Below are 19,750 nucleotides of genomic sequence, written 5' to 3'. Positions count from 1 at the left end.
CTCAAGAGCAGTTAAGGGCTCTTAGCCACTAAGTCATCTCTCCAGCCTGCCTATGTTCCTTCTTGATAGACCCTTAAGAGAAATAAAGAGAGCTTCAGGTAAATAAAATGTCATGCCTTGTAAGTAAAGGGAACAGGGATGTACAGAAGTGTTACAGCTAGCACTCTAGTTTTGGACAATGGTGACGGATTACTTTCCTGTTTTTCAGTAATAATCAAAGAAATTTTCTTTATCACCCATGCTTGTTACCATGGAATTAGCATATGCATATTATCACACTCACAAGACCGCATTTGAGGGCAGAGAAACCCATGCAACTTAGAGAGCCTGGTCTTAGGCTTCATTTATTGACCAAAAAGTAAGCAACAAATATGATGTTTTGTAAACTCAATAACATTCATCATCAGTATCCCACTTGCTTCTGTGTGGTGTGAATGAACAGGATTTTTTTGTTTGTTTGTTTTTGAAGGGTTGGCTAGACCTTTTAATGATTTTCAGTTTCTTTTTGATATGCAATTATCAAAGGAAAGAATCTATTCCAGTTGTTCAGCTGAGGAAATTTGCAGTTAATAAGGCATAAATACAGAAAGATGCAAGATTAGCAGTCCTCAAAGCACAGCTCCAATCAATATCTCCCCTAATAACGTCTCATGTTTCTGACCCTAGACTTAATGAAGCCCAGTGATGTATTCCTGAACCTCACAGTTCTGAGTTCACTAGTGTCTGCCTCATTTTGGCAGCTCTTCCTCTTTAGGGGATTATTAATCTGGGGCTCATCAGGATTACTGGAGAAGTATATATATATATACTTCTCGAGAGAGAGAGAGAGAGAGAGAGAGAGAGAGAGAGAGAGAGAGAGAGAGAGAGAGAACCACATGCTAGAGGAACTTGAATCTAAATGTGAAGCACAGGCCTTAATTTATGTTTTGATTTTGTGGAATGGGTACTTTTTTTATTTGCTACCTACCTCAGGCTGATACCCAAAAGTTAATTGTAAAATGCAATGAACAGTTCCTTGTGCTTCCAATTTCTGTGGGGAACAGCACTTACCATCTTGAAATTCATCTGTATATCTTCGATGGCTGGGATTTGGGATGGGATTACTAGGTGTGTCTCATGGAGCTGGAACTGGGGTAATCTGGAGGTGTCCTTACTGATCATTCTGATATTAATAATTAGGCTGGGGTGATGCCGAGGCCCTGCTCAGTTGGATCTCTCATTCAGACACTTAGGTACACATTCCTTTCCAGACAGCTTGGGCTTTCCTAGAGCATGGCACCTCAAAATGACCAAGTTTCCTCTGTAGATGTTCTAACTCCTGGAACAAATAAATACTCCATTGGAAAGGTGCAGCTGTACCGTTTCTGCACCCTGCCTCAGAAGCAGAATCTTTGAGGTCCAGGAATGAAGAGAACCCAAAAGAAAAATGACAATACATCTGTGGTGACATTTTGAAGTTCACACATACTCAGAGTGATTCCAACATGCAGCCAGAGTTGAGACCAGCTAAACTCATTCTTTGTAAACACTAAATACAGAGCAGGGCCGGAGTTGGGCTTTCTCTCTATATTTTGTCGGTGATGTGCCTGGCTTGCCTCACCCTACACCTGATAATGCCACTAAGGGTACGCATCAGAACTATGAGCTAGGTACCACCACGATAATTATTTTACCGATCAGTAAAACTGAAGTTTAGAGGTTTAGCCGTTCGCTAAACTAAGGCAGGTTGGGGCAGACCTCCAAACCCAGTACCTTAATTCGGAACTGAACTATTCATCCCTTCCTGAGAGGAATCCAGGAAATGGGGTGCGGGATGGGAGATGGGGGATGGGGTGGGAGTGTTCAAACAGAGTCCAGCTTCCACCACTTAGATTCCTTCTTTCTACTCCTGACTACACTCCCCGCCCCCCACCCACCCCGGTCACCCCAGCTTCTGACAGCTTCCCTTGCCTGTTCAGGACAAAGCCTTGTCTGTCTTGTCTGTTCTGTAAAGTGTCTTGTGGTGGGCAGGGTCCGAGAGGGTTACCTCTGGCTTGAAGCTAAGGGCGTGCCAGAGCCGGGAAATGCTCACAGGCAAGGGGAGCTACGTTGTTGCTAAGTGCAGGAAGGAGTCTGATCCCCAGTGAGGCGCAGTCAGCTCATGGGAAGGGGGCGGCGAGAGCCAGTGTGCTGAAGCCCAAGGGCGGGAGAGGGAGGAGAGTCCGCGCTGAGTGGAGGGAGGCGCGCGCCGAGCGAACACCCACTCGCATCGGAGCGCCAGGAGGCAGCTGCTGAGACAGCGCCAGGTCGGAGCCGCTGCATCCCGCCCAGTCCATCTCCGTCCGTCGGTTTAGGGGCTCCAGAGGATGGAGGATTCCCGGGAGACGTCTCCGTCCTCCAACAACTCCTCCGAAGAGCTCAGCTCTGCCCTGCAGCTGTCCAAGGGCATGTCCATCTTCCTCGACGTAAGTGTAGACGACTGAGTTAGGTGGGCGCCTTAGGTATCAGCCTTGTGAGAGAGGAGGGGTCGGGCGCAGCCTCTGGCTGCTGGTGTTGTGCTCTTAGACCTCCAAGCAAGCTATCTCCTGTCTGTTGTCCCCTGAGCCGACTCTAGACGAATGTCAGAGGAAGGACTGCCACCCAACTTGTAAAAAGAGCTGTCCCAGACTTGCAGCTTTGATTGCAAGCGTTAAGGAGACCAAAAAGTTCGACTCTCCATCAGCCTGGGCTTCTGCAGGGATAGAGTGGAAACAGGAGTCTCCATTGGTCAGTATAGGACTTGATTCCCGGCTCATCCCTGCTGCCGGGTTTGCTGATAGGCACCCCCACTTGTGCTGATGGAAGCCTTAGAAATTGTGATGCCCCTCCAGCCTCTCCCAGCTGCTCCAAAACAATTTCTTTGCACATGTTTGCTTTTCCACGGTAGCCACGGTCTCTTTTATGCTGATGATTCTTTTCCTTTTAGTGCCCCCCTCCCTTCCCTATTATTCTTGTCCCCTGAGCCTAAATTGTAATTGCTGTCATTGCCTTCTCTTTCAGTGTTTGACTGTTTCCCCCTTTGTCCCATTCCTTGCTTGGGAATTTTCTTCCTTCCTCCGCATCTCTAACATGACCATTTCTCTCTTTCTGTGCTATTTTTCTGCCCCCTGTGCTGTGATTTCTCTCTATATAGCAGTTTTAGGTCTTATTTGCTCCTCGATTCTGCTTTGCTTTTTCCTGTTTCATTTCTGTTTTTCACCCTGCTGCCTTGTTAGGTTCCCTGGCTTTCCTGTCCCTGGGTTGCATGCCTTCTGGGCTTTGGCTCTCCCCTCTGCTGCTCACTTGTCAAATTCACTCTGTTCCTGCAGGTAGTGTCTGGCTCAGTGGGGGCAGTCTAGCGGCTGCTTATTTAGCATGTGGGATAATGGACAAAGTACACGACAGAGCTCTATTTGACCCTGCCCTTGCCCTCTCCAAGCCATGGGCGAGAGACCAAAAACACTTGATAGTGCAAAATGAAAATATGAGGAATCAAATACTAGCATCATAAGGGCCAGTCAGAGATTTTGAAGATAATGGGTGGGGACAGAGAGGGGCAAGGAGTCCTCACTTTGTCTTGAATAACCTAGATTTTTTTTTTTATTGGTAGAGAAATACGTAACGATAATTAAAACTAGTGTAAGACACTTAACCGAAGGTTCAATCCCAGCTCCTGGCAGCCTTCTCCCTTCATCACCATGCAGTTCCAACACAAGATTTGGGCTTTGGGGATCAGCCATTTTCTTCCCTCGAAAATACAAATATCTGGTTTCCACTCTTTATGGCACCAAATTGTTACAGTTTATTTTTCTTGAAAAAACAAGAAAGAACTTCACATAGGTTGAGTCAATGCTTGAATTAGCTAGTATTATTTCTTCATGCCCTGCCATTCAGGACCTAGCCCTTGAGGAACTAAGCTGGATGAATGTAAAAACAAGACATGGGAAGGCAATCTCTAGGATCAGGAGGAAGTCAGAGTGTTATGAGGAGGAAAACTAATCAGACAAGAAGTGAATTCTGAGCTCAAGTGGGACCCACCCATTTGGGCCTGATTTCTGCTCTGTCCTCCACCAACACTGAGTGCTGCTTCGTGATTTTTTTTTTATCTTAGGTATCTAACAAATCCTGGTGACACTCTGGTGAGGAATGAATTGAAACTGTGTAAGAGGGGAGTCAGCTACCCTGACAGAATCACCATTTTCAGCTCAAGTCTTTAACTCCAGTTTTCTAATAAACAGGGTAAGGGCCCTGTCCTGAAGGAACTTTCATCTTTGGACAGAGCTCCCTGGCCTTCTTAAGTCTATTTCCAGAACTGAAAAAAAAAGCTCACTTGATTCCATAGGAGAGGCATGGACATGCTTGTTTTTCAGTGAAATGTAGTTCCTCCCCCCCCAAAAAAAAAAAACAAAAAAAGATTAACTGCAGTTGGATTTTTTTCTTGGAGAGAAAAATATGTTGTTTACACATTTCTGAGTTATTTTGTGAAGAAATCTAACACTCTGGTGAATTGTGTGACATGAAAAAGGATTGGTTATTTAGGGATCTCTGAATTATTCATTTCTGGATCATGTTGCTTTTAGCAAAAACAAAATGTGAGACATAAATACATCACTTGATTTGATTAGGTTTAGTATATTCTAGTAGCATTGCTAAGAATGATTGCTGTCTGAATTCTACTGAGATCACAAAGAAAAGGTGGTAGACACTATCTGTGCTAGAAGAGAAAGATATGACGCCACTGGAGGACTTCCGCACCTCACAGACTAATTTCCAAATTTGAGGGGAACTGAATCCTAGAATTTATATTCAAGTATCATTGACAGTCAATCTTCAGACTTATTAGAGAAATTACTTAAACATCATCTGAGGTATTGTTGATGATACGATTACACTTGGCAAGCTGCTTAGAAACTACAGATAAATGGTTGGCATAAACATGAAAATCAGATTTCTTAAGTCATTGTCTTTCATTTCATTTTTCAAATCTTATACTCAGCAGTAGCCATGAGTCTTATACTTAGCATCTAAGGTTGTTGTCATTATGGGATCTTGGTCTTGAAAGCAAAGGGAAAAAGGACACCTGCCATATACATTTGAAGTACTATGATATGTTAGTGTTTCATGTTAAATTCATAAACAGCTGTAGCTAAATTTGCAAACTAATAAGGAACTGCATAAATATAATCTGTATTGTTTTCTCCAAAGTGGCAGAATTTCATATCATTTTAAACTACTTCTGAATACCTAGTGAGGGTGAGACTTCTAAGACCTCTGTGGTGTGCTAGTACCCAAACACACCGGCACGGTACTGCTGGGCATATTTACACCGTGCACATCTGACAGGCATGGGACAGGACCAGAACTGACTCCAGTGTACAGCAACAGAGAAGGATCAGAAGGCTGACAGTTACTTTTCTTTTTGACTACTGTACTATACCTCCCCAAGTCCCCTTATTCCAGATAATGGAGAGTAAAGCCACATTTAAAATGTGAGCCCCTGGAGCAATTGGTGCTCTTGATTACACTGTCACTGTGCAGCGGGGAGAATCTTCTGCTCCTGACACAAGAGAAATTCCAAAAGGAATGAGTTGCATCTCCACTCTTCCAGTGGCACTGTCTTCAAATAGATTCCCTTTGACTCTTCTTTCCAGTGCTGGACACCTGGCCCAGAGCCTTGTGCATGCTAGGCAGTGTTGCACCTCTGAGCCACCCTCCATCTTTCATGACTTTTAATTGAGAAGTAAGAAGGCCTTCTCCATTTTTCTGGTGAAGTGGGATTGGATCTGGAAGTTCAGTGTATAAACCATGCAAGGCTCGTGGCCTGACAGAAGTTGATAAAAAAAAAAGAGTAATAGCTTCTCCTTCTAAACAGTGTTTGATTCTGAGGCTTGGCACATACTTGTTTGTGTAAGAGATATCATGGATGCATTGTCAGAGCACACAGGCTTTTCTGAGACCATGATCCTGTGACTGAATTCTACTGTAGCCACATGTCTCCTGCCTTGCCCAGTCACACATGCACACTGGATTACTTGAATGAGATTTCCCATTTTGGAAAATGCCAAGTGATAGCTAGATAAGCATGGCCTTTTCCATGCTTTTCCACATAGGATTTACCCTGGGCAAAACTGAGAAGAATGGAATAGAATGTACTAACTACATTTTAGTCCTGTGTTTCCCAGGGCCAACTTCCCTGCAACCTGAGGGCAACCAGTGGTGTGGTATCAAATGCTCTACTGTGCGCCCAGGTCTGTGCATTGTCACTCATCCCCTAACTCTTTATTTCCATACATCCTATTGATGCTTTGTATGAGCTCCCGTTTCCTACTGAACATTCCAGTTTCCTGGATCCTGTCAATTGACTGAGACCTCATCGTATCTTGAATCCTTGAATCTTAACCTGCATCCCGATCTGAGTCACTTGTCAATTCATTGAATGGTGACTTTTTTTGTGCTTTCGAGATAACATTTATGTCTAAAGTCTCTCCTCAATAACTTAAAGTGAGAAATAAGGAATTTTACTTATGGGCATCGAAGACTACCTTTGGAGGTTAAAAAAAAAAGGAATCTGTATAATAATCCTTAAGTTATAGCAAAGTGCAGTATCACTTGGATTCACATTTCCTGCCTGAACATATTTAAATTTATTTACTATGCCTCCAGTGAGAGCAGCTATTAAGATTAGCTGACTGTGGTAACACTGCATACTGAACTCCATTCTCATCTACAGTGCATTTTTTTCTTATTACTTTGTGAGCTCTGAGGCAAAATTTGCGGGAGAAGCAGTTCTATCCATACTTAATTACAAGAGTTTAATAACATGAGCTACTGTCTTAATTTCATCTCTGAGAGTCTGGATGCTACCTCTGGTTGTTATCTATGCAATGAAATAATGGAAGTCCTGGGTCCAACTCCTTGATGTGTGGTTGTTTCTGTTCTAGTCATTTCACACTCCTGAGGGCACAATAGGATTCAAAAGTCAAACCTTAGGGTCAATCAAAGATAAGAGATGTGCTTCCTGCTTCCCTGACTTGTCTGTAGCTTTTCAAGTTTGGAAGACAGGAAACAGCTGTCTGCTGCAAGAACTGATCATTGACATCTCCACGAGCAACTACTCCAAGCAGTAAAAAGAGTGTGTGTCAGTCTCCTATAAACATAGTTCTTTCTATGAAATCCTCTTGAAGTAATTCAGTTTATTCAATGAAATGGAGGCGCAGTTTACATCTGACAAAGTGGCACCCATCTATTGCTGGGAAAGTTCCATGGACCAGATTCGTTAGAAATAATATTGGTATTTTGTAATAGAAAACGTCTTAGTGAAGATTAGATTTATCTATATTTCACTCCCGTGAAGTCAGAAGAATGGAGGATTCTTTTCCTATGATAGAATGATGAAAAATTTAAAAGTACTAATAAAATAGTAGTAGAAAGAAAGCTGTGTTTTAAACTGTTCACCAGAAGTGCCAATCTAAAAGCAAGGATAATTCTGGTTGTTTAACTATAATGGAAGCTTACTCAGGGAAAACAAGATCCTCAAGGCTCTTTCCTTATAGTTAAGTTTGCATCTCAATAGTAGATGGTCTTTCTCTGTAGGTGTGTGTGAGATGCATTATGTCATCCAGTTGCTTTTCTGTGGGTACCTACATCACATGAGTTAATTTAAGTGCTCCAAATAGAAGGAAACATCCAAAAGCTGTTTAAGGTTTGACTGTATAACAGTGTATTGGCCCTTGTAACAAAAAGCTGGGGTTGTCTCCTTGGGGACTAGCCAGGGGCTCAGAGAGTGCCACTGGTTTTTCTGACCCTCTATACAGCTTTCAGAAGTGTTGATTTGTTTCAAGTTATAAATTATATTAATTGCAGAAAAGGGCCATAGCAAATACTACAGATGAGGTAGCTTGCATGTAGGAATTCATGAGAATTCAGAGTTGTGAGGCGAGAAGGGCATAGTGAATGTGTTGGTAGGAAATGTTTTCTCTGGAGACTACAGAGTGGTGCTGCTTTGTGCCACTATTCTAACTTTTGATGGCAGCCATTGGCCCCCATCATTCTAGAATTCCAGCACCTTGCTCTGTCATGAGCCTTCTTCCATGTCTGTATCTCTGAATCTCTGTCTCTTCATAAGGTCTTACATCAGGGCCCATGCCTCATGAAGGACCCAATTCCAAATAAGGTCACATCAACAGGTACTAAAATACTAGAATTTCAACACCTGTTTTCAGGGGGACAAAACACAAAAACAAAAAACAAAACAAAACAAACCAGTTCAACCCATAACATATATGATAACACAATGTCCAAGGGCAGCACCTTGCTTATATCATTCCAGGTTCAAATCCAGAAGCAAGCATTGAGTATCTTTCTTCTAACAGCTCAAGCATGGACTGTTATTCATTAGCATTAAGGTGCTCCCGACCTATCAATGGCAATGGCAGAGAGATGTAATACTCTGTCAGGCCTCATGCTTCACCTGACCCTTAAGCATAGAAACCAAGAGTAAAGACTAGTTTCCCAGGAAATAATTGGAAATCATTAACACTGAATAATGGATACCAGTTAGCCAAATAATCACTGTACATCGAAACACCTTAAAGAGGGTCCAAGATAACATTATTATATCCAAGTAAGACATAGTATAGATATGTGGGCTCCTATTTGCCAATCACTTACTGTTTTTCTTTTCTGTTTTTATTTCCTATTTTATTGAGATGACAATTCTTACATTAAAGTGCATACATTTAAGATATAAATGTGTTGGATTTTAACATATGAAGTGTGGGGGTCCCTGCAAGGATCATGGCTGGCAGCAAAACGATCTGCAGAGAGGCAAGAATGGAATCTCGGTTCAGCATGGCTTAGTTAGCCAAGGTGGTTTAACATCAGGCCAGCTTATTTTGGACATATTTAAGTACAGTGCAATTTCCGTGGTAACAGTTATCCCAATCCCATGTACATAATAAACCTTAAGGTGTGACTACAACAAAACTCTTTTGCAAAGTACCCATGACCGCTACCACAAAGATGGTTTCTATAACTTAAGGGCTGAGGCTCTGGTGTGGTGTCTGACAGAGATAGCATGGAGTTGAGCTGACTGTAAAGTACAAGTGACACCTCCCCAAAGGTCAATTCTATTGACTGAGCATTAAAGAAAAGGTCTAGGAGGGAGAGTCTGGGATAAACATTCTGGGGATTTGGGTGAGGTCTGGCTCTACAGATAGCAGAGGTCACCAGTTTGCTAACACCCACTCCCAGCCTTCTGGTAAGAAAAGAGCTATACATCTCCTCCACTGAGGTGACAACTTTTTTGTGATTAACACTCCTTGTTCCTCTAGTGTTAATCTGTGAGTACTTGTGCCCTCTACAGTGAAACAATTACAATTGAGATAATTTGATATTTATATTGTCCTCAACAGTTTTCTTATACACTTTTATAATCCATAGCTCTCAGCCTTGACAGATTTGATCTACTTTCTGTCACTAAATGTTATTATGCTTCTAAAAACTGTATACACCCACACTTATACCTAGGTATTTTTGTATTTTATACCTAGGTTTTCTATTCAGCCTGATTGTTTTTAGATACATCCAAATTTTGACAGGCAAAATCTATTTGATAGCTGATTATTTTTAAATTGCCCACTAGTTCTTTATTGTACTAAGGACACACTTGGTTCACCAGTTTACCTATTGATAGACATTTAGGCTGTTTCCAGGTAGGGGATATTTTAAAAAGAAGTTCTCAGTTGGAAAACATTCATTTACCATTGGGGTTTCATTTGTTTAATAATAGACTAATTATGTATGTAAATATAACATTCATTTCAATATTTAGGGTAAAAAGATGTCCTTTTTCCCCACTGCCAATCCTGGGGATTGAACCTAGGGCCTAACATATGCTAGGCAAGTCTTTAGCACTGAGCTACACTCCAGCACAGCAAAAAAAAAAATTATTATTTTTCTTCTTTTCTTTCCAGATACTGAGGAGAGCAGACAAAAATGGTAAGACCAAAATTCCATATTTTCTATTTATTAATTCATTATATTTTAGATTATCTTATAAAGAAACACAAAGTAGTGGAAAGTCCTAGAAATTGACCTATAAAATATTATTTTAGCAATAGTTACCATTATCATCAAGTTTTTGGCTCCAGATACTCATGAAAAGCTGGCAGATGAATTCAAATTTGACAGCAAGGTGTAATTTATGCCTTTGAAGTGAGGAATCCTGTCACACATGGGCTGTGACTTCTCCCTTTAATGCTTGAAAAAAATCTAGCAATAGCCTCTTTGATTCATTGGGTTTATTGAGCTGTGCATTTTGTCTGTAGTATGTCTTAGAGTTCTAAGCTAGAAAGTGTTTTGAATGTAAATATGTTTGGTCCCAGCTTCTAAGCGCACTAATTTCACAGTGGCCTAAGGAGTTCCAAAGGCTCTGTGGAATGGCTTCCTGGACACAGTACAACTTATTCTTCTATCTGAGGCATGGGAAACTCTTGTCCACAGAGACAGAGAAGTGAGAGGCAGCAAACCAAAAATAAAAATCTGCCCTGAAAATTTGGAGGTGGCTCCACAAAATCCAATTATGAATTCATCAGTATCTTTTACTCCTAGTTTCTGCTAGAAGTTTCCTTCCACAGAATCAGGGCTGTGCTTCACTACAGTTATATTATTGATAAGAGTGGCTTGACAATTTTAGGATACAAAGACTTCTTTCCAATTCTGGAAATCTCATTTTTTTATCTGCACGGAAAGATTGCAATCAGATATGACCATTGAGACTTGTTATTTGGTTTGTCCTTGAGCACTCAGGTCCAGGAGAGCATTCTGACACTGTACGCCTTACTCCCCAACACCTAATTGTCCATCCGGGGAACTCTGAGAAAGGATCCTGAATCTGGAAATATAAACCTCTGTCTGACCACCACAATATTTCCTTTCAGATTATGCTGCAGCCATTGTTAGATTACCAATTCAGGGGCACCCTTTATTCACTGTATCATTTCATTACTCTTGAGCACAGAAGTGAGGATGCTTTCAGATCTGATCCTTTAGCCCTGTGCCTAGTATCTAGCCACAGTAGTGTTGGGTTAGGACAGCACACGGGTCTTTATGTAGCCTCTGTATGTTTCAGCACCTGCTTTCTGTTCTGACAGACCTGGCCCCTCACACCTGAACCTCCTTGTTCTTTCAGGTTGTGCCTTTGTTTCCTTGGCTCTCAAGACTGATCAAGTCCTAATAATTACCTCTGTATCTATCACCCTGCTTTCTATCAAAACTACCATACTCCACTATCGTAGTAAAATCCAGTCATCACCACCCATATTCATGACAAAAACCATCTGACAATTCACATGAATGAATTTAGCGGCTGATCGTAACCCCATATTTTATGCTATGCAGAGTAGTCACCTGATCCACCGGCTCCAAAACCCCCTTAATACGATTGCCCACAATGCCCCCTTAATGTGATTGCCAACAACCCCCCCTTAATGTGATTGCCAGTCCCCTCCCCAATGGGATTCATTTCTGTTTCCTACAACCTTTCCTAATGTTTGGTTATACCACATGATCAAAACCATCCTCTCCCTGCTCTTACCTCTCACCCTCTTTGCCTGCATTTACCCTGCAGTCCTCTGAAATATATAGTTTCCTGAGCATTTGTCCTTTAGCCCAACTCCATGATACAATCCTGTCTTAACCATGGCTTATTATGATGTTCCACTCTTGGGAGCTTGAGAATGTCCACATCTTGCATACAGTCTTGCTGAAAAGGCATCCTGTTTCAGAAGTCTTCCCTATGCTGCAGGGCCACACCCTCTCTCTGACTAATTCTTCCACATTTACAATCATTACAGTGAAGAGTTGAAGTTGAACCCAAAAGATTCTAGTTCCCTTAGTCAAACTTGCTTTTCTAGGGCAGAAATCTGTCTTCTGCATTGACACTATGCCCACCAAGTACGTTTACACTAGTGGATATTTGTTTAATAAGTTACTAGTAAAGATACTCTGCTTATGATATATTGCTTTGATCTGTCCACTCCTCTCTGCCTTCTCTCTACCTTATTCTTCACTCTGACCTGTAGTGTAAAGTTGGGAGATGCTTGGAGTCTAGCAGGTCTTGGCTTAAATCACAGTTATTTTACTGTATGACTGCATGGATGCCAGGATCCACTGTAAGTAATACATGAGATGATGTAAAATATTTGGGGTAGTGCCTCATAACACTAGCAACTTAATTTCCAAGTTATGAATTCTTTTAGTGTCATGATACCTTGGCTACATGAAGCAACTGATGACATTTCAGTAATGTCTCCTGCAGCAGGAGTTGGTGGGGAGGAAACATAAGGCTATTTGCCACTCATGCTGAATTGAGAAAGAAAGTAGAGGGGGCTGACCTAGTGCAAATAAGAAGATAAAAAGTAGCTATCTTTCTGAACCATATGATTATTGTACTCTATTGTTGCAAATCAGCAGCATTGTGTGTGTTTGCTCTCTTGGTAACAGACTCTCATGTGATGGAGACCCTTGTGGAGAGTTTAAATGGTGCTGAAATAGTCAAAGAAACAAGAGAGCAGAATGAGAGGTAGCTGCCGGAGGACAGAATTAGCATCTGGACTCTATCTGACATAAAAGAGAAGCTGCAGGACGAAAGGGAGAAAGCACATGATTAAGGATTAGCTGTAATAATGGCATCTTGGAGAGAGAGTTTTTTGGTTTGGCTGTTGTTTTTAAATCACAGGCTAGGATTCTAAGCAGAAAGATAGACTTGAAAATAGTGCTGCTTAGGGGAGACGCCAGTGCTTTGATCTCCAAAGCCCGAAATTAAACCCAGAAATGCAGAGCTCTAGAGAAGCTTCCCTACACAGGGCCTGAATGACAATGGAAATAGTACATGGTCATTTTTCAAATTTGTAAAAAATATTTCACTTGTAATTTTTATTTAAGGATATTTAATTGGCAAACTAGGATTGTGTGTATTAATAGTATGTAACATGACGCTGGGGTGTATGTATTCATTGTTCAATGGTTACCACCAAATTGATTAACACATTCATCATCACTCATAGGTACTACACAGCAGGTTTCCAGAACTTGCTTTTTTTATGACTGGAAGTTTATATCCTTCTAACAATATCACCTCATTTCTCTTACACCCAGCACTTGGCAACTGCCACTCCACTCTGTGTTTCTATGGGTTTGACATTTTTCAGATTCTACATTTAACTAAGATCATACGGTGTTTATTGCTCTGTGTCTGGGCCAAAAGATTTTCTTTAGCTTAGTGAAAGGCAAAATGAAAAGGCTCCCAGTGGTGAATAGTGACATCCAACTCCTCTTGTTGATATACACTTGCTTAGATCCACTGCTGTGCATGTCAGCAAATAGTTAGGGTGGATAAATGGTGTTTGTGACCTCTGTGTAATGGCTAACCTCTGACTGAACTGGCCTGTGGCTTTCAGGCCAGTTTGAACTCCTCTGGCTTTTAGTTACTCTAGTGTGTGAGGGCAGAGCTGTCTGAGGTCCATGAGTCTGAGAAAAGTGCCTGCCATGACATAGGTGCTCAATAAATAATTATGAATATTGTAAGAAGGACATCATCAACAATTTGACCTTGAAATTGAAACATATGAATATATGTAATCAAACTTTACCCTGCTATGTAACTATTTTTACCAATTATTAATAATGACTAAAATTTACAGTTGAATATTATGACCTAGGACTGACCCTAAGTTCTTAATATGCATTGCCTTGAATCAATCTGAAAAGTCCCCAGAGTAGACAGTTTAAAGTCATTGGAAAAATAGAATTTGAGAAAATGAGCTCCAGTGCCCTGCCTCTTCATCTGTCCAGTTTCATGATATTGAGCAAGTCTTTCACCTTCCCTGTGTTTCATCATCTGTGAAATGGGTTAATGACAGTATTCTCTTACAAAGCTGTCATGAGAACTAAGTGAGATCATGCTTTTGAAGCATTTTACTTTTTATTACTGTATATTACCTATGCACAATAATGGATATCATTATGATACTTCATAATGAATAATATATTCGTACACACAACCTCTCCTCTCTCACTAATCCTTCATCTATCTCTTCCCAGTTTTCCCCTCCTCTTCTTTCCTGCCTTTTTCTTCTTCATCTTTTGCTTTAGGTGGTCTAATTAGTTTCATTAGGATTGCACACAGGAGCACTCTTTTGTGAAGAAAAGGGTTTTCCCCTCACCAGTTATTAACTGCTTACACATTCTCAAAAAGGTGAGAAGCCCCACCCTTCCCAATTCCATGACAGGGTATTGGCAGGTCCAATCATATGCAGACCTTGTATGTGTTGTCACTCCTGCTGTGAGGTCAGGAGTACAGTGGATGTATAACCTTCCAGTGTCAGAGTTCTATATTGCTCCTGCCATCTTCTTTGATTATTTTCATTGTTCTTTCCACTTCTTCTGCAATGTTCCCTGACCTTGGAGAGGAGTAGGGTAGAGGAGGAACATAATGTAGGTGTCTCGTTTATGAGTGGGCTTCAAAAGTCATTTATTCTCAGTACTTTGACCTGTTAAGAGTCACTGCTGACAAAAAAATACAAAGGTGCTTCTTGGACCAAAGTTGACAGTAAAACTCTTTTATATGTATAATATCGTTATTTGGAATGTAATTTGACAGACATATCATGTCCATTCAGCAACACAACAATAGTAGCTTCCTTACTGAGGCCTGTGCCTCCCACCCAGCTGCAGGCTGCTGATCTGTTTTCAGTACCATATGTGAAACTTTTCACGTAAAGCAGGCATCAGTGATAGGCTACCTCCATAATAGACTTGCCACTGTTTCACCCATCAGCTCATCTTGCTTGCCTCAGTGCTGTTTCATGCCAGGTCCATAGCTTAGTAAGGATACTAACAACAATTCACCCCCAGTAGTGCAGCATTAATTTCAATCTAGGTAATAGTAGCTCAGATTTGTAGCTCAGCTTTGTTTCTTTTATTAATGGAGCAAATGAAGCTAGAAGGGATAGATGACTGCCTTTGAGTTGCATTTTATGCTAACAGCAGAATGAGCATAGTGAATCAAGACTTTTCTTACTCAAAATTGACTTTTTCTGGTATATGTACATATGCATTTGAATATATTTAATGTGTGAACACATGACTTTTAGTTGTAGCTGTACCTCAAGTCTACAAAGGTCTGGTATTCTGATTTTGCAATACATAATAGTCACATTTATTTAATGTGTTAACTATTTGTTTGGGAAGCTGAAAAAGATATAAATGTATGTCTGGCAAATCTCCAGAAGATAGCATTAGCTAAGAAAAATCCTGGGCAAGCATTCACATACTATTTGTATATTTTCACAACTACACTGGATTATAGTCAGTGAATATTGAATTGATTATGTGACAATTAGTAAAAAAAAAAATCCTTTCAAATTCATCACCCAAAGCTTGGTTTATTCGATCCTCTCATAAAAATAAGATAAGTAGAGACTAAAACAAAGGTTCAGTAGGTAGGACTTCTTTACAGAGAGGTTTTCACATATTACCCTCAGAGCCTTAGAGACAAATCTACTGTCTTTGTAATGAGGCTGTTCTTTAATGTGAGCTTCACAGACAGTTATCCTTCAACCCTAAGGAGACCCCAAACCCTTTCTACTAGTAATCAGGGATGTAGCCCCAAATAAAATGGAAAGATTGAGATGTATGCCCAGAAATTAGTATTAGCACAAGGTGGATTTCTATTTGATATTTTGCCACTCATTTCTTAAGACGGATGTGAAACAGAATAAGACAACTTACCAGATGGGCTCTCTAATAACCCTGTAGCCCTGATTTTTCTTAAGTATAATGGAAAGTCAACTAGACACCTACCACCCTGGAAACCAAAGCCACATCTATTAGCAATGAGTCACTTAATCTGTGCCCTAAGAAGGACCCTGTTAGGAGTGGCTCACAGTACTGAGAGTGTGGGAAGAACTCAAGAGTGCAGATTCTGACTCTAATGATTTATTTTTAGCAAAATAGGGGAAAACAAATTGTCTATTTCCATAGTACCTTTTTTCCTGATATGTAAAGCAGTTTCACACTCACAAGTGTGTTACTTTTCTTCCAGAAGTAGAAATCATGAAAATTCTCATCTTCACATAGAAAGGCTTATCAGAGATCACAGAACAAAGTCTAGATTCAAACTTCTGAGCCCAATAAATGGCCACTAAAAGTTTGAAAGTCAGGACAGCAGGCCCTGGAATATACAAAGCATAGCATTTACCCCCAAACCTGAATCCAACCATATATGTACATGCAGTTTACCTTTAGTCATTTCCTCCATTCCTACTAGATCCCAGGTATAGTGAGATACCCACCCTGCCCTGTAGTGCTGACCATGCCCGCTTGGGTGTGGTCACAAATGAGGACATTGATGGGGAGTGAGTTTAGGTCCGGGGTCCGGGCAGGTGGCTCTCTCTTGTGTCCGGTGGGGTCACAAAGAGAAGCATTTGCAGATCCTTAGAGTGGGAACCTGTGGCGGCCAATCTGCTTCTTATGTAAGTGACTTCTTCCTGAAATAAATTAACCTGTATTTGAACCTAGTCCCATGAATCATTATCTGTGCCTCCACACACAGGGATGTAGCCATTGGCTCTATTCCTCTTAGACCCCAGGGATGTGGCCATTGGCTCTATTCCTCTTAGATCCCAGGGATGTGGCCATTGGCTCTATTCCTCTTAGATCCCAGGGATGTGGTCATTGGCTCTATTCCTCCTAGATCCCAGAGGGATGCAGCCTGGTGTTAAGCTCATGACATACAAATTAACTGGATTCCAGTCTCTGTCCCACTTTCTTATGTGACCTGGATAGCTTACTTAGCAAAGGTAGTGGCTCTACTATATGCATGTGAAAGCCTGACATAATACTTAGAAGCTGTCAGGATGGTGTCTGAACCTTAGGAAGTCTTTAGTAAATGCTACCTAATTTTTGTCTTTATCCTTAGCCCTGTTCTTATTCTTGGGACTGTCCATCTCAACATCTTACCTACTCTCCATCTGATGGGGGTAGTTATCACCACAGCACACAGAGGTTCTGTCAAAGATGACCTTATCACCACAGAGCTGCTGTGATAAATTGGCCTGCTTTTGCCCTGGCCATAGGTTTTCCTATTGTTTGAAAACCAATAATCTTACTTTAAGTTGAGTGCTGGCAATGGTGTGTTACACATTTTAAAAAGCTGGATATTTTTATTGTAGTTGTTGTTCCATATTGAAAACTAAAAGAAAAAAAACCACTGAATTGACCTTTATTTGTAGCTTTTGAAAGAACTAAAGGAATATGTGATGTGTCACATGTGTAAGACTTTCCTTTTCATTAACAAATGTATGCCATGCAATTTCTTAATGGTGTCAAACTAGCCTGTGTTCAATGTATTTCTTTAAAGGTAATGATACCTTTTCATAATATGAGTCTACATTTTGCATATGCAGATCTTTTAAGAATTATTATTAAAGGGCTAGAGAGATGGCTCAACCATTAAAAGCTAGGCTCACAGCCAAAAATATAAAAAAAAATGGTTATTAAAGCTGATGAGAGATGTGTGTAGTTAGGGTTTAGAGTGAAAGTTCTTGAGTGCTAGTCTCAGGCTTCCATCTCTTCTTCCTTTTTACGTTCATTCATTCATTCAGTTGCTACTGTGCATTGGTCCTGTCTGCCACCCTATATAGGCACTAAATTCAATTCAATAAAACACAAAAACACACAGAGAGAGACGGCCATGGGGGGAGAGGAGAGGAGAGAGACAGACAGACAGAGACAGAGACAGAGACAGAGACAGAGACAGAGACTGACAGACAGACATACAGAGAGAGAAACACCAGGGAACAGAACAGAATTTAGTTGAAATAAAGTTCTTTTTTTCCAGTGAAGAAATAAAGGTTTTTCTTAGGGCAGAGAAGACAGATACAACAGGAGGCATACAGAAGAACAGGAAGAAAAGGCTGTCTGCAAAGCAAGGGTGGGAGGCACTGAGCTCAACTTTTCCTTGTGGTCTGGGGATTTTTAAAGTCTCTGAGGGGTGGGTCCCCCATAATTTAGGGTTGGTCACTTTGGAGAAAGACTGGATAGTTCCCAACTGTTATGTAGACATGCTCTGATCCAGCCTTGAACTTGTTGAGCCAGTCCTCAAGCAGGGGCCTATTGACAGGAGATGATGGCCACAAGGTCTTTGTTTTAAACTGTCAGACTCTTATCTCAGATTAGGAGGCTGAGGGAGAAGCCCACCATCTTGTAAATTCACCACCTTTATTACCTAATTCTGTCCACTCTCCTTGTCTGTCTGCCTACCAAAAATCTAACCCCCATCCCCCCCAGAGGTCATCCTAACTCCTGTTAGTTAGTTGGGGCACAGACTTCTCTAACTGCCTAACAGGACAAGGGATGAGTTAGAAAGAGTAGCAGTTTGAGTGACTCAGGCCAGTCTGCATAAGAGACCATAAAAACAAATGCGTAACAGATTTCAAAGATACAGAACATTATGATGGCCATTAGATGACAGTGCACATCCTTGGAGCATGCCGTTCCAGTGAGATACCCAGCTGTGAAGTTCACAGGTTTGGGGAACTTATTCACCAAGTGGTGTCACTGAGTCATTGCTGGACAATCACATATATATATATATGACCTGATGGGATTATATTTCTCCTTTATATTGTTAATTAGATCTTTATGTCTGATATTGGTTTCAGCAAATGGACTCTAGAGTTTAATCAGGTTTGGCCCATAGTGTCAACTCCCACTGGACATTACACCTGATCCATGGGCAGAGGCTTCTGCTGCTGGGAAGGCAGTGCCAATGTGACAGCTACTTCAACTGACTTCTACAGTTTCTAGACATTTGATCCCTAGGCAGGAGTCAGGTGACAAACAGTTGATTGAACAGTTAAAGTTCATATTTTGGAGGGGAAAATCAGTTTAAGCTAGACATGGATTATACGTTAGAATGAATGCCATGGTAGAAGTCTTCACTGGGGGCCATTCTGGAGTAATCTTTCTGTTTGTGTGTTCAAAATCCTACATTTGCTACTCATTGTCCACAGGATAAAGCAAAAGCTCTTTAGTAGGGCATTGCCTACCTACCTATCTACCTACCCCCATTTGTGTCTTTAGGACAGGAAACTCCAGATAACCCATTTCTCTGCTTATGTATAAGCAAAGCTTTGTCTGCTTGAAATTACTTTCAGGCAATTGGTTTCTAATAAAGTCTATCCTTCCCATTCACCTTTCTCTGAATTCTGTTTGGCAGATTATGCTGGACAGTTTTATGCCAACTTGACACAAGCTAGAGTTATCTGAAAGGAGGGAATCTCAATTGAGAAAATGCCTCCATGTAAATCATTTTCTTAATTAGGGGTTGATGGGAGAGGGCCAGTCTATTGTGGATGGTGCCATCCCTTGGTTGGTAGTCCTGGGTCCTATAAGAAAGCAGACTAAGCCATGGGGAGCAAACCAGTAAGCAGCACCCCCCCTGCATTATCTCCTGTCTCCAGGTTCTGAGTTACTGTCCTGACTTCCTCCAATGACAGACTTATGATCTGGAGGTGTAAGTCAAATAAACACTTTCCTCCCTAATTTATTTTGGTCATTGTGTTTTATCACAGCAATGGCAACCCTAAAACAGCAGAAGAATTTTTTTCTTCTCTTTTTTTAAAATTTAAATTAGAAACAATATTATTTTACATATCAATCCCAGTTCCCTCACCCTCCCATCCTCCCA

General features: G+C 41.1%; 1 protein-coding gene across 1 annotated transcript in view; it reads left to right on the top strand.

Moving 5' to 3' along the window:
* The first annotated feature begins 2,345 nt into the window (after positions 1 to 2,345).
* LOC100751097 (N-terminal EF-hand calcium-binding protein 1) overlaps positions 2,346 to 19,750 on the top strand; it is a 154,606-nt gene continuing 137,201 nt past the window's right edge. Inside the window, exons 1-2 of the mRNA XM_027403556.2 lie at positions 2,346 to 2,444; positions 9,972 to 9,996. Of these exons, the coding sequence (XP_027259357.1) occupies positions 2,346 to 2,444; positions 9,972 to 9,996 (124 nt within the window). The remainder of the gene's footprint in view (positions 2,445 to 9,971; positions 9,997 to 19,750) is intronic.

This window comes from Cricetulus griseus, chromosome 2, assembly GCF_003668045.3.
Source record: "Cricetulus griseus strain 17A/GY chromosome 2, alternate assembly CriGri-PICRH-1.0, whole genome shotgun sequence".
NCBI lineage: Eukaryota > Metazoa > Chordata > Mammalia > Rodentia > Cricetidae > Cricetulus > Cricetulus griseus.
This window is presented reverse-complemented; position numbering and strand designations above follow the sequence as displayed.